Source organism: Oreochromis aureus, linkage group 3, assembly GCF_013358895.1.
Source record: "Oreochromis aureus strain Israel breed Guangdong linkage group 3, ZZ_aureus, whole genome shotgun sequence".
NCBI lineage: Eukaryota > Metazoa > Chordata > Actinopteri > Cichliformes > Cichlidae > Oreochromis > Oreochromis aureus.
In genome coordinates this window covers 104,879,629-104,893,391 of record NC_052944.1, presented here as the reverse complement: position 1 = coordinate 104,893,391, position 13,763 = coordinate 104,879,629, and the positions used below count along the sequence as shown (strand labels likewise).

Below are 13,763 nucleotides of genomic sequence, written 5' to 3'. Positions count from 1 at the left end.
ATATTGTCTCAGATATGAAGGAGTAGAAGCAGGAAGTACCAGAGCATGGTAATATTACATGTAATACCTCAGAGTCAGTGGACTGAGTCTCATCCTGTGCCATGGCTTAGTTACATCACATAGTTTATGTAGCTGTAGGATAAATACACATTAGATAGGAGTCTAGATGCATTCTCAATCATCCAGGTAAGTAAATCTCCAAAAGTTGATTCTGTTCATCTGGATGTAGCGTTTTCAGTGGGAGAAACGTTTCGTCACTCAGAAGTCACTTGGATTAGACACGAGTGAAAACATAAGTCAGGTTTATTTCTCTCAGCTTTGCACTAACAAATTAAAATCCCTTAAATAACTGAGAAACAAAGAGAAGAAGAAGAGGAGCAGAGTGAAGGTTGTCCATCAGACCGAGTGTGTCCTAAGCTCCCTGTTCAGAGACAAACATCACTGATGTCAGCTCTTAGCTGTTCACCTCTGACCCCTGTAACAATGATCAATGCACAACACCTGGATCAGCTGACTGCTCTGATACAGACCTGAAGAAAGAAACAGAAAGTGAAGAAAGACAAGTAGCTGCAGAAAAAGAAGGTCAGAGGTTGTGCCACAGCCAGGCTGGTCCTGGATCAGATTCTGTCAGGGTGCTCCACATAAACCCGTCTGTGTGTTTCCAGGCTGATTTAGCTCTGCTGATGGAGGACGACGGCGCTGACGCCAAACACAAACACTTCAACTACAACAAGGTCATGGATCAGCAGAACCTGAGCAAGAAGAAGAGGAAGAAGCTGCTGAAAAAAGAGGAGGAGACTTCCGGGTGAAAATCCTGATCTCACATATAATCCAGCAGTGATCCAGCATTGTCTGTCTTGCTCGCTGTTAGCCCACAATAGAGTAGAATAGAGTAATCTTTTTTGTTTTCATACAGGAACAACAAAGTTTAGACTCTCTCCTTTTACAAATAGTAAAAAAAAGACCTTATTACACTTTATTATCATTATTATTAATATCACTGCAAGTTATCCTACTGCATGTGGAGCTTGGTTCTGATTTGTCTGTACGCAACAGGATCATTTGGTAATTAATAAGCAAACGGGTGTTCCTGTTTAGGCTCAGATCGTTTTGATGTTTAGAGACTCGCAGTGACGTGAAACAACCCAAATGTATTAAAGCAAATGTAAGGAGCCTGTTTTGAAAATGTAAGTAGAAAGTACATTTAAAGTGCTTAAAAAAAGAGAATTACTCAGGTACCTGAAAATTCTACTTAAATACAGTAAAAAAAAAGTATTTGCACTTTGTTACTTCCCACCTCTGCGGATCAGTCAAATCCACATCTTTGCAATTATGTAATACAATGTGCAGGAGTTTAGCTCTGTTGCCTCTCAGCAAGAAGGTCCTAGGTTTGAATCCAGTCTAGGTTCCTTCTGTGTGGAGTTTGCATGTTCTGCCTGTCTATGTGGGTTCTCTCTGGCTTCCTCCCACAGTCCCAACACATGCATGGACTTAATTGGTGATTCTATATCGGCTGTAAGTGTGAATGTGAGTGTGAATGGTGGGAAACATGGAAACAGTCATGGGAGAGGAGAGAGACAGAGAGACACGTTAAGAGGGACATGATAGGCTGGGGAGAACACACTTGATACACATGTGTTTCATGGAGTGAGGAAACATGTGAGCAAAAAGGGGAGACCAAACACAAAGGCATGACTGGGACCCAGGGAATGAGGAAGTGAGAGACAATGAGGGGGGCAGACGTAAACACAGATGTAACAGTGGCACTTTGTCTCTGTTTCACTCTTCTGTACCACCTTTAGGAGTCAGTCCAGCAGCAAGCTTTTGAAGCGCAAGGAAGACCAGGTACTTTTCTTTCAAAAAAGATGTTTAATGAGACTTTAAATTAACATGGAAAGACTTGGTCAAAAAACTGCATTGCTTCCAGCCTATCTGACTCCCCAACTACGTAAGCACACCAGAACTTCACATTTCCATATCCTATGTTTTTACCATAACCGCATTTGGAAATTAACTGGAAATTATATATTTAACAACAAAAAGTTATATTTCTCATTATAATCATTTTACCAGTACCAAGAAACTAGCCTTTAATTGGCTCTTACAACAGATGTCACAACAGACACATACTGGAAACACGGAGGAGAGACCAAAATGTAAGGGGAACCTAACACACAAGAAAGTAAACAGGAAACACAAGGAACTCAGAACACAGAATAACCTCAAGACTAACTAATGAACCTAAAATCATTATACATAACAATCACCAAAACACAAGAAAGTCATAGTCCTGGGTCAAATGACCCAGACCCATGACACACCAAGTTTACTAGGATTACTGATTTTTGAGTACCACCCTGAGCTGAAGTGTTTCTGTGGAGGCTTCCCCCACTACAGAGAGCAAAGAGACACTGAAGAACCATATGACAATAACCAGAACCCAGGATAAAGAGTTTGAGTGAATGTGGTGTTGAAGGTGTGGAGGTGGATCAGAGTGTCAGAGGAGACTCTGTAGAAGGACAGAGTGCCAGCAGGACAGTCCACATACACTGCTACTCTGTTAGAGACAGAGGAGGAGGAGGAGGAGGAGGAGAAGGAGAGGTCTGTTCTCCTGTTATTGTGACACACAGAGTACTGATCAGCACCGGAGCACCTCAAACTCCACGACTGACTGTTTACTCCAAACCTGCTGTCATTGCTGCCTCCTCTCCCTGTGACTCCTCTGTAAGTCACTGAAATGTGAACCTCTCCGCTCCACTCAACCTCCCAGTAACAGCGACCAGTCAGACCATTTGTACACAGCAGCTGAAGCCAGTACTCAAACCTCTCTGGGTGATCAGGATAAGGCTGCTCCTCTGTTACTGCCGTCACTCTTCTGTTGTTGTCGGACAGTTTAAGTTTTCTGTGCACTGAGTTTGTGTCCAGTTTAAGATCACAGGAATCTGACGGAGAGAAGAAGAAACAACAACAGCAGTTTATCACCTGAAGACTTCATCTGCTGCCTTATCCACAGACTGATGGAGACAACTTCACAGTGATTCATCCCTTTAGAATCTTTAGTGTGATTTAAACTAGTGTTATTTTCATAAATATAAGTGAGCACACACTCACACTTCCTCAGACCAGGTTTCAGCCTGTGCTGTCCACCATGGTCCAGCCTGGAAGAAGAAACAAATTTGAATTCATCTTTAAAGCAGAGACAAAGAGACACAGGGACATGGAAGAAAGACATGAAAGGCCTTAAAATGCTTCTACTCATTTAAAAGACTTTCAAATTGCAATTCTGCTGTATGGTACCAACAGCCATGGGTAACCCTGGATCCAACAGAGACGCTGAGGCAGGAACATGGAAACTAGTTGATCGTATGAAAATATATGAAACAACCAGAATATCAATACATGTTTCTGATCCTCTACATCATGGAAAATCAAGATCAATGAGCTCCTGGCCTTCTGCTCTATGGGAGGTTTCTGTCTGTCCTGAGCTTTTGTTAGTACGTCTATGTTACACTTTAACAGGTGTACTGTCCCAGTCCCCACCTTCCACTGACACCGGAACAGCACTGAGTAAATGAAAAATTGGAATGATGAAGTGAGAGGCTGAGGTTTCATGGTTCACTAAGAAACTGGATGAAAGCGCAGGAGATTGGAAAAAAGGTTCACAGCTTTTTATTTCAAGGAAAGTACAAAGAACCAGGAGAACATGTGACCCATCTAACAAACAAGGTGAATTGCTATTTTGTTGGTGATGGTTTAGATTAGAGCATTTTTGTCAGATAAATACTCCTCCCTCAAGTCGGATTGATTGATGATCAGATTAATGTTTCAGGTGAGAGTTACCTACAACAAATATTGTAACTGCTACTGTGTTAAGAGAATACTGCTGTTAAAAAGCACGCTATTTGTTTAAAAGCTTTAAAACTGAATATTATACTACTCATAAAACAGCACTTTTAAAATAAGCATGTAATAAACTAATATAATATTACATGTAGCAATGTGATTAATCGATGACGAGCATTAATAAATACTGAAACTATCATACCTAAGAGTGTTCAGTCTCCAGCGTGGATCATCCAGTAAGCTAGACAGCAGCTTCATGCCTGAGTCTCCTGGATGATTGTAGCTCAGGTCTAGCTCTCTCAAATGTGAGGGGTTGGAGTTCAGAGCTAATACCAGAGAAGTACAACCATCCTGAGTGATCAGACAGCCTGAGAGCCTGAGGACAAACACAAAGATATAAAACGTAAAGCAAAGAGAATTATGTATTTTATTTTGATATGTATCTTTAAACTTGGTTCCAAAAAAATATGCTTTTATTTTTTCAGAGATACTGATTCACTCTATGGCACATGGATTCTTTACTGAACCATTGTCTCCAGAAAATGTATTGAATCACACAGATCTATAATACTTGAGGAAGCTGGATTTGAGAGCACTGTAAATACAACATGCTTCTATTACAGTGTAGATTCACTGTTTGCGTGATTTGTTTCAGGGTTGAAAAGTGTAGCAACGGCATGTTTCCAGCATCGTACAAATTAGCATTGCTCTCTAGAAACAGTTTTTCCTTTTGTTTCAGGTGTAAAGGGACAGGAGAAGGGACTAAGACTGGGCTAAGATTTAAAGTTTTAAATGATCGAGGACATCCCTGTTGCTAGCCATTTGTTTGGTTGTGACTCAGCTAACATATTTGTGCTTTTTGTAGCACTTTAAATGTGTTTATCTAAAGTTCGTGATCATGCCTTTTTTATGGTGATGTGTGTTAGTGCTATGGCTTGTGTGTACTCCAGCTTGGCCGTTTTTCTGTTTGTTTTGGTTTCCATGTTGAGGTCCAGCGTACTATGTGTATAATCTTTCATTATTATTAATCTCTGGCTCTCATCCACTGCATCTCTTTGTATTGTCTTCAATCTATTATTTTAGGTCTTTACCTTACAATATGAAGTCAACTATTGTTGTGATTTGGCACTAAAGTTGAATGAAAAAATAAATAGCACTGAATATTGTCACATCCCACTACCTCACCAGAGCCAGGCATATCATAAAAGGCTCCTCACACTTTGGCCGTAAACACTTCCTGTTGCTATCAACAGTCACTGACCCACTAAGTCCTTTTTGACAACCTTGACATTACAGTGCACTTTATACAATTCTGTTTAACAGGTTCTCATTTTATATGGTTAGTTATATATACACAAGGGCGTAGATTTGGTTTTGGCATTGGTGGGGACGGATGATTCAACCACCAAACCCTGCCCTGTTTCTTATTTTTTTCCTTTTTGTCTTTGCTTCTTGATAAAAAAGGAGAAATATACTTGCCTACATGTGCTATTCTACATGCTTTTAAACCATTTAAAATTACAATTCATACTTTTATATGTGAATTATATAATGTTAAATTACTATTAAAAAGTATTTTAGACTTTAGTTTACTTCAGCCATATTCCATATAAATCAGGTATCATACAAAAATAAAAATAGCTTCAAATACAGTCATGACAATAAAAGAATATGACTTTAAGGACTTAACAACATTACTTCAGTTACAGTACACCAACATCTCTAATACACTAAGGGAACACTGAATGACCTGGTGGTTTTTCTACATAAAACTAATCTAAGATTACCACAAAGTGAAAGATCTGTCAGCAAAATTATCCAACATCTTAGGCACATTATTGACCCAATCAGTTCAGTGAGCTGGGATTTTTTTATTCTAAACATGAACTACTGTTACAGCAACAGACATGGACTACTGGTGCCCCACACAACAACTCAATGTCCACTATGTGAAGGAGCCAAACACATGCTTTCTCCTCTCGTTAATCTATAGCACCAAATCATCAGTCAGTCTCCTGTGACCTCGCCTCTTCACCTCTGTCCGAGCTACAACATGGCAGAGCTGCCTCCGTCACCTGATAAATAACAGTGAGACATTCCAAATACATGCAGTCACACATGTGCTTCAAATACAGTCATGAACCAACAAGTCATCATCCAATTTCACCTCTGATCTTGTATCACCATTACTCTCTGAGCTTTGTGTTGGTTCTTCTGTCACCTGACAAATAGGACATACATGACAATAAGAATAAAATAGCTGCTTCAGTGTTTCTGTCTGTGCAGATCTTGACTCATCAGTAATGTTTGTAGGGTGAGTGCATTTTTAAAACAATTTGTGCAAACTGCACTACAAGGTGGAATATTTGCACAATCATGACTACCTCATGATATTTTGTCTCAAACATTAACCCTATGAATATGTCAGTACCATTAGGATGAAATTATTGTGTCACCAACATTTTAACGTTAGACATATAATTTTAACAGCCTCTGTAAACTAATATCCTGGCTTGCTCGAGGCTCCGTTTTCTCTGACAGTTTCAATCAAAATTAGAAATGCTGCTCTGAGACTGAGATAACTAATAGTGCTGCATGTCGTGCATTTAGTTTCCAAAACACGTTATTCATGGTTACATACAATTTTAGACTGATGTGGGCCAAAGCCTAGCATAGCCTGTAACGTTATTATGACGGACACATTCTATGAGTGAACTTGACTTTAAGTGACTTACAGGTTTCTTTGAAAAATACTTTCTTATATCCAGGTTCTTCCTTTTTGCTGCCATCCTCCTCTCCTCCTTTCAGGTCCTCGCAGCGCAGGCTTGCCGCTGCTAAAACTAAACAGAGCTCCCTGAAAGGCGTAGCCAATCACATTTGCCATAATTGTCACATGACGTAGGACTCCAGTAGAGAACTTTCTGCACCGCTGGGTGAATGAGATGTTGACAGATCGTTTTTTTTCTCTTTCTATCGGGTTTGTTTTTCTTCACTTGAAGAGATCAAATTATTGGTGGGGACAATTCAATAATGGCTGGATATTGGTTTGGACATGTCCCTTTCGTCCATGCCAAATCTACGCCCTTCTATATACATATATTTTAGTCATCTTGTGTGAATGTGTGTGATTGTGACTTTTTAATGCACCTGATAGTGGAGCAAATTTCCTGATTTAATTGTAAGTTCTACATCAATGACAATAAAGGCACATTACTTTTTTGGTAGTAAAATGAAAATATTATTTAACATATTTGCAATAATTAGTGGGTATCTGTATTTGTACCTTGTATCTATACATTGTATGAATGTGCCTTGTTGGCATGCCCAAAATGCAAACCAAAAAGGTTCATAATTCTGCACCACAAACCAATGATTGACATCAATGTGGCTATGAATTTTATATGCCATTTATCTAAATACACAAATAAAAGAGGGCTTATTATGACTGCATCATCAAATACCGCTTAAGTAGTTAATTAATGTGTATATAAAGCTACATATCAAGAAAGTCATCTGCTGGTCATTCACTAAAGATAAGCCGAACCCTAACCTCAGAGCCTCCAGTGTACAGTGTAGACTCTCCAATCCCACAGACAGCAGCTTCACTCCAGAATCCCACAGGTCATTGTTATTCAGGTCCAGTTCTCTTAGATTAGTCGACCGTGAGCTGATGACTGATAACATAGCTCCACAACTTCTTTCTGACAGATTGCAGCCACTTAGCCTGGAGAACAGATAAAGACACACAGTGAAACTGATTCTATGATAGACAGTGTAAAACGCTGTCAGGTTATTTCAGTTAAAGTTTCATGAGGAAAAAAAGATGGTAGTTGAGTAGTGCTTTTATGGTGCTATTTCACAGGATAATCTCAGCTATAATTCAAATATTAAACTTAAAGTAAGCTTTATACTAAATCTAAAGCCATAATTAATGTTAGCATGTAGTTATATGAAGATCTGCTGACTGAGAATTACTAGTTGATAACAGCCCTGTGTCACAGTTTTTCGTGCACTCACAGAGCTCTGTGGGAGGCTTTGACAACTGGCAACAGCCTCAGAAGAGCCTCCTCTGAAGCAGAGTATTTCTTCAGGTCAAACACATCCAGATCTTTTTCTGATGACAGTAAGATGAAGACCAGAGCTGACCACTGAGCAGAAGACAGTTGATCTGTGGAGAGACTTCCTGAACTCAGGGACTGTTGGATCTCCTCCACCAGAGAACGATCATTTAGCTCATTCAGACAGTGGAACAGATTGATGCATCTGTCTGGAGACAGATTCTCATTGAGCTTCTTCTTGATGTATTGGACTGTTTTCCGATTGGTCTCTGTGCCACTATCTTTCGTCATTAACAGGTCCTGCAGTTTATCCTGATTGGTCTGCAGTGATAGACCCAGGAGGAAGCGAAGGAATAAGTCCAGGTGTCCATTTGGACTCTGCAAGGCCCTGTCAATGGAAATCCTGTGGATCTTCTTTGAAGATGTCTTACTTAAAAGCAGTCGAAGGTTTTTCAGTGATGGTTGTGGTAAAGGCATGACATTTATGTTGCTGTTATTAAGTGACATCCTTACATAAAGAGCAGCCAGAAACTCCTGAACACTCAGATGGACAAAGCTGAACATCTCATCTTTCCCTTTCCTTCCTCGCTCTTCTTTGAAGATCTCTGTGAACACTCCTGAGCATACCGAGGCTTCACTAACATCAGTGCTGCTCTTTCTCAGATCTTTTTCATAGAAGATCAGGTTGCCCTTGTCCAGTTGCTGAAAGGCAAGTTTTGCTAATGACTTAATGTATTCAATGCTTTTCTGTGGGCCATACTTTTCTTTTGTCCGATCAATCTGAAACACCAGGAACTCTGCATACATCTCAGTCAGGGTCTTGGGCAGCTGTCCTCCTCTGGTTTTCAGCACATCTTCTAGAACTGTAGCAGTGATCCAGCAGAAGACTGGGATATGGCACATGATGTGGAGGCTTCCTGTTGTCTTGATGTGGGAGATGATTTTGACAGCTTGCTCCTTACCTTTGAATCTCTTCCTGAAGTACTCCTCCTTCTGTGGGTCAGTGAACCCTCTGACCTCTGTTGTGCTGCTGATAAACTCTCGAGGGATCTGATTGGCTGCTGCAGGCCGTGTGGTTATCCAGATGTGAGCAGAGCGTAGTAATTTTCCATTGATGAGTTTTCTCAACAAGACATCTGTTTTAGTTGACTTTGTTACATCGACAGAGCGAATATCTTCAGAATGAAAGTCGAGATGAAGGCGGCTCTCATCCAGCCCATCAAACACAAACAGAAGTTTGAATTTACTTTTGTCATAGTTGGTGATTCCCGATGACTGAATATCTTTAAAGATGTAATTAAGAGCCTCCTCTGTGATGCCTACAGTTTCTGGGATACATTCATGAATGAGCTCTGCCAAACTGAACTTTTCTCCCTTCAGTCGATTCAGCTGACGGAAGGTGAAGGGGAAAACCAGATGCACATCTTGATTGGATCTTTGTTCAGCCCAGTCCAACACAAACTTGTGAACAAGGAAAGTTTTTCCAATTCCTGCGATTCCATTGGTCATCACTGTTTTAATGGGTCTGTATTCTCCAGAAGGATGTTTGAATATGTCTGTGGGTTTAACAGCTTTCTCTGTTTCTTCCGGCTTCCATGCCTTTTCAATCTGCCGGACCTCATGCTGTATGTTGATATGTATGTCATACCCAGCTGTGATGTATAGTTCTGTGTAGATATCAGCCAGACGCTGTATATCTTCTGCCCACCCTTCTTGTGCACACATAAACTTGTCCTGGAAGTTTGATTGAAGCATCTGTTGGTAATGCGTGATGGGTTGAGGCTCTGGTACTGGAACCATCACATCTGTGTCAAACAGGGTAATAAAAATATTGTGTACAACTCATAGTGCTGTCATGTCATTCTCTAAAATGCAAAACTATGACTGGACTACTGGAGATGTATTGGCCATCTGCAGCTGACCATTTTTTCTGGAGTGATTTTATGCACGTCTATTAGTGGTCTGCATCTTTTGAACTCAAATGAATAAATGTGAATGGTATGAATCTCACTTGATCATCATGAACTTGAGGGATCACAATGTCTAGCGAGCCACAGTGAATCCATATCAGCTGATTTGGTGAACTGGAGAAAGAACAGGACAACTCCTGAAAATGGGAAGCATTTAGCACAGGCGTGGGGAACTCCAGGCCTCGAAGGACGGTGTCCTGCAGGTTTTGGATGTGTCCTTGATCCAACACAGCTGATTTAATTAGCTTGAAGTTCTCCAGAGGCCTAATAATGAACTAATCATTTGATTCAGTTGTGTTGACCCAGGGTGAGATCTAAAACCTGCAGGACACCGGCCCTCGAGGCCTGGAGTTTGACACCCCTGATATAGCATGTGGTGGCCATAGAGCAGGGGTGGGCACCGAGGGCCGGTGTCCCTGCAGGTTTTACATGTGTCCTTGAACCAACACAGCTGATTTAAATGGCTAAATTATCTCCTCAACATGTCCTGATGTTCTCCAGAGGCCTGGTAACAAACTAATCATGTGATTCAGGTGTGTTGACCCAAGGTGAGATCTAAAACCTGCTGGAACCTGTTTTATTACCGAAGCTCTCTCATTCTAGTCTAAACAACAGTGTCTCAGTAACCTTCCACTAGAGATAGTCTCCTCTTATCTACATTTTTCCCAGGCATGTGTGAGCGAGAGTCTGCAGCTTTCTACTCCCCAAGGACACATGGTCTCTTGCCTTTATTTTTCAGGGCTGTGTCAGCTTAATACTACACTACATAACTTTATAACACGTATTAATAAAAAGCATAGCTTTATTGAGGCACAGAAAATTTATTTATTCCCAACACAAGCTATCATTAAAGAACTGCACTAACTGAGGCTGTAATAATGTACTGCAGTAACTGAATTTACTACTGCAGTGAGCTAAACAATTCTAAAGACAATAGCAACACTGAAAAAAACATTTTTAAATAAACTTGGAGGATACCAATATACATGGGGCGACCATGGTTCAGGCGGTTGGGAAGTTCGACTTGTAACCGGAAGGTTGCTGGTTCGATCCCCAGCTCTGTCTCTCTTGGTCGTTGTGTCCTTGGGCAAGACACTTCACCTACCGCCTACTGGTGATGGCCAGATATGGTGCAGCCTCGCTTCTGTCAGTTTGCCCCAGGACAGCTGTGGCTACAACTGTAGCTTGCCTCCACCAGTGTGTGAATGTGAGAGTGAATGAACAGTGGAATTGTAAAGCGCTTTGAGGTCTCGAAAAGCGCTATATAAATGCAATCCATTATTATAAAGGTTTAGAGCTGTGCACCTCAAAGGGCTAACACTGGAATTTTTAACAAGTTCCTTTACAGTGGACAGTGGAGTTCAACATTATAAATGACTATAAAACAACAAAGAATTATGGGTAAAACCAGGTGACAGTTCAATATCCTGCTCACACAGTTACTGCTAGTATATGTTAAGTGATCTTTTTTTCCTCTATGTCCACAATGTGATCTTCACATTGAGATGTTTGGAGTAAAGAAACCTGGAATGTATGAAAAACAAAGCAGTGACTTACCTTCAGTCTGAGGAAGAGGAGCCTGAGTCTGAGAGGTCAAATCACTGACATTCACTGACAAACAGATGTTGAAAGTATTAAAGCTCTATAAAACTTTCTCAGTCTGCACTGACTTCCTGTTTGTCCCTTGCTGTGACTCACCTTCGGGTCTGGACCTGATAACAGACAAACTGAGCAGCAGGTCATTCCTGCTGATCCTCTCTAAAACCCTTCTGGTCACCTCAACAGCTCCAGAAAGTCTGTAGGTCTGCACCATCAGGTCCACGGTGTCCCACCTGCTTGTTGTTTCCAGTCGGCTCTTCTTGATGGTCATGGGGCCTTGAATGACATCGGTCTGCTGTAGGAACCACTTGAATTTATTAAACTCTTCATCTCCCAGATCTTCCAGAGTGTTTAAAAGGTCCTCTGACATCATCACAGCTGAATGAAGATAGATTAGCTGTTAAGTTAAGCCAGCAAGTATGGAACAGCTAGACAGATCTGAGTTTTCCGCCCTTCTATATATTATTAGTATAACACTCATACATAAAATGTTAAAATTATAACTATGTAACTGACATAATTTCTGGTTGTAATAGAGTGATGTTAACGATTGTATTAATAATGAGTATTGTTGCATGGCCCAGTGGAGCCACAGTTATGTTGAGCTAAGTACAATACTTAATTCTTGATGTTGGTGTTCTATATTTTCACTGGTATTGTATTTATGTTTTTAGTATTTATATGTTTTCTGTCATGGTCTGTGTGCAGGCAGGCTGGAGGAGAACCCAAGTGCAGGACTTATGGAGGCAAAAGTGAACTTAACAGAACCACAGCTTTATTGCTGGCTAAAATACAAAACTGAAATAACATAAGAACGGAACAAACAAGCAGAAATGATGGTATGACGCGACAACAAGCACCGAAGGACACGCACCATAAATACACAGACAGGAACGGGGGAGAACGAGGAACAGGTGAAATAACAGCTGGAACCAATTGGACAAGGTGCGGAAGACAGAATACACCAACAGAAGACACAGACTTTAAAAGTAAAAACAGGAAATCCATAGGCAAATCTCAGAGGCACAGAACTAAACTTATAAAACACTACAGATAACAAATTACAATAACAATACACAAAACACTCAGTCACTGACCGAGGACTGTGACATTATCTCATTGTATGTTCAGCACTTTTTTCAGTGCTGGCTGTTTTGCTTTATAAATAAAGTTGGCTTGGCTTTATTCAATTAAATTCAACTTTATTTATATTGCCCCAATTAACAACAACAGTTCCCTCAGTAAAATAAACCTTACAATAACAAACACAATATATTAGCACAGTAGTATAGTCTGTAGAATAGTTTAGTAGCCGCTATTTTGCCAAACTATTAGCAAAATAGTTCAATAGCATCAATCTAACTCAGAGTATGACCGCCATCAAAAACAGCCCCCGGATCCTCCTCAGTGCCTGGTGACCTGGCTATGTTGCCCACCTGCTGGGACTGTCTTAAATGTTTAAACTAAATTATCTAATTTTTCATCTGTTTTGTAATGCCTAAACACAAATGTAAGAAAATCATTGGCCAATTCTCTGTCGAATAATAGATTTTAATCTGAAACAACTTCATGGTTGAAAAATACAATATGAAAAAAACAACAGGGTGTCGCTGTAAGCTAATTATGTCACCATAAATACAGCATCAATAATAATGTAATCACCTTTAAATATAAACGGTTCTAAGTGTATATGATTAATTTATAGAGTACATATATATACACTGATAAATAGAACAGAGGACTTCTCCCTTTCATTGTGCTGCTCTGAGGTTACAGCTGAAGGGAAAGTTCTGGACTTGTGAAATTTCCTGTTTAGCCTCATATTTCTTCACAGTAAATCGCAGGAAGTGTGTTTAATTCCCCATAAAAGCAGATAAATCAGATAAAAAAACCTCAAACACTATTACTACTAACTAGTAACTAATAATACTACTAACTACTACTACTAACTAGAATAAGCTGTCGTCAGGTCAGTTAAAGCCGTGAGCAGAAGGTGGGAATGTATTTCAGACTTACACAGAAACAGGAGCGCTGTTGATGCTTTGGAGGGTTTCTGATCCGAGCAGCTGTGAAAGACGGCAGGAAGAGGAAGACTGGGTAATATGAGGCAAGTGTGAAATGTGCTCACATCCTTGCTGACTATTACACATGAAGCCTTAAAACAGATCCAACTGCAGCTCTAATGACTGAGACTGAAGAATTACTCCACCTGCTCTGAAGCCTTTTATAATCAATCAAAGGACATCAGGACTTTAACAGGCTTAATTTCTCAGTGTGAACACAAACAGAGGAA

General features: G+C 40.3%; 1 protein-coding gene across 1 annotated transcript; it reads right to left on the bottom strand.

Moving 5' to 3' along the window:
* Window positions 1–1,900: 1,900 nt before the first annotated feature.
* Window positions 1,901–13,530, bottom strand: LOC116332144 (NACHT, LRR and PYD domains-containing protein 12-like). The gene is made up of 8 exons (XM_031754997.2): window positions 13,487–13,530; window positions 11,570–11,848; window positions 11,429–11,482; window positions 7,861–9,706; window positions 7,394–7,567; window positions 4,046–4,219; window positions 3,112–3,158; window positions 1,901–2,942 (listed from the first exon to the last, which is right to left on the bottom strand). The coding sequence occupies exons 2-8, from the start codon at window positions 11,841–11,843 to the stop codon at window positions 2,392–2,394; spliced, it is 3,120 nt and encodes a 1,039-aa protein (XP_031610857.2). The 5' UTR covers window positions 11,844–11,848; window positions 13,487–13,530; the 3' UTR covers window positions 1,901–2,391.
* Between the last annotated feature and the right edge of the window lie 233 nt (window positions 13,531–13,763).

Coding starts and splice junctions, on each gene's coding strand:
- LOC116332144 (XM_031754997.2), bottom strand. CDS start 11,843: ATGATGTCAGAGGACCTTTTAAACACTCTGGAAGATCTGGGAGATGAA. Junction 7,568..7,860: donor AAAGCCTCCCACAGAGCTCT/GTGAGTGCACGA, acceptor TCTGTTCTCCAG/GCTAAGTGGCTGCAATCTGT. Junction 4,220..7,393: donor TGTACACTGGAGGCTCTGAG/GTTAGGGTTCGG, acceptor GTTTGTCCTCAG/GCTCTCAGGCTGTCTGATCA.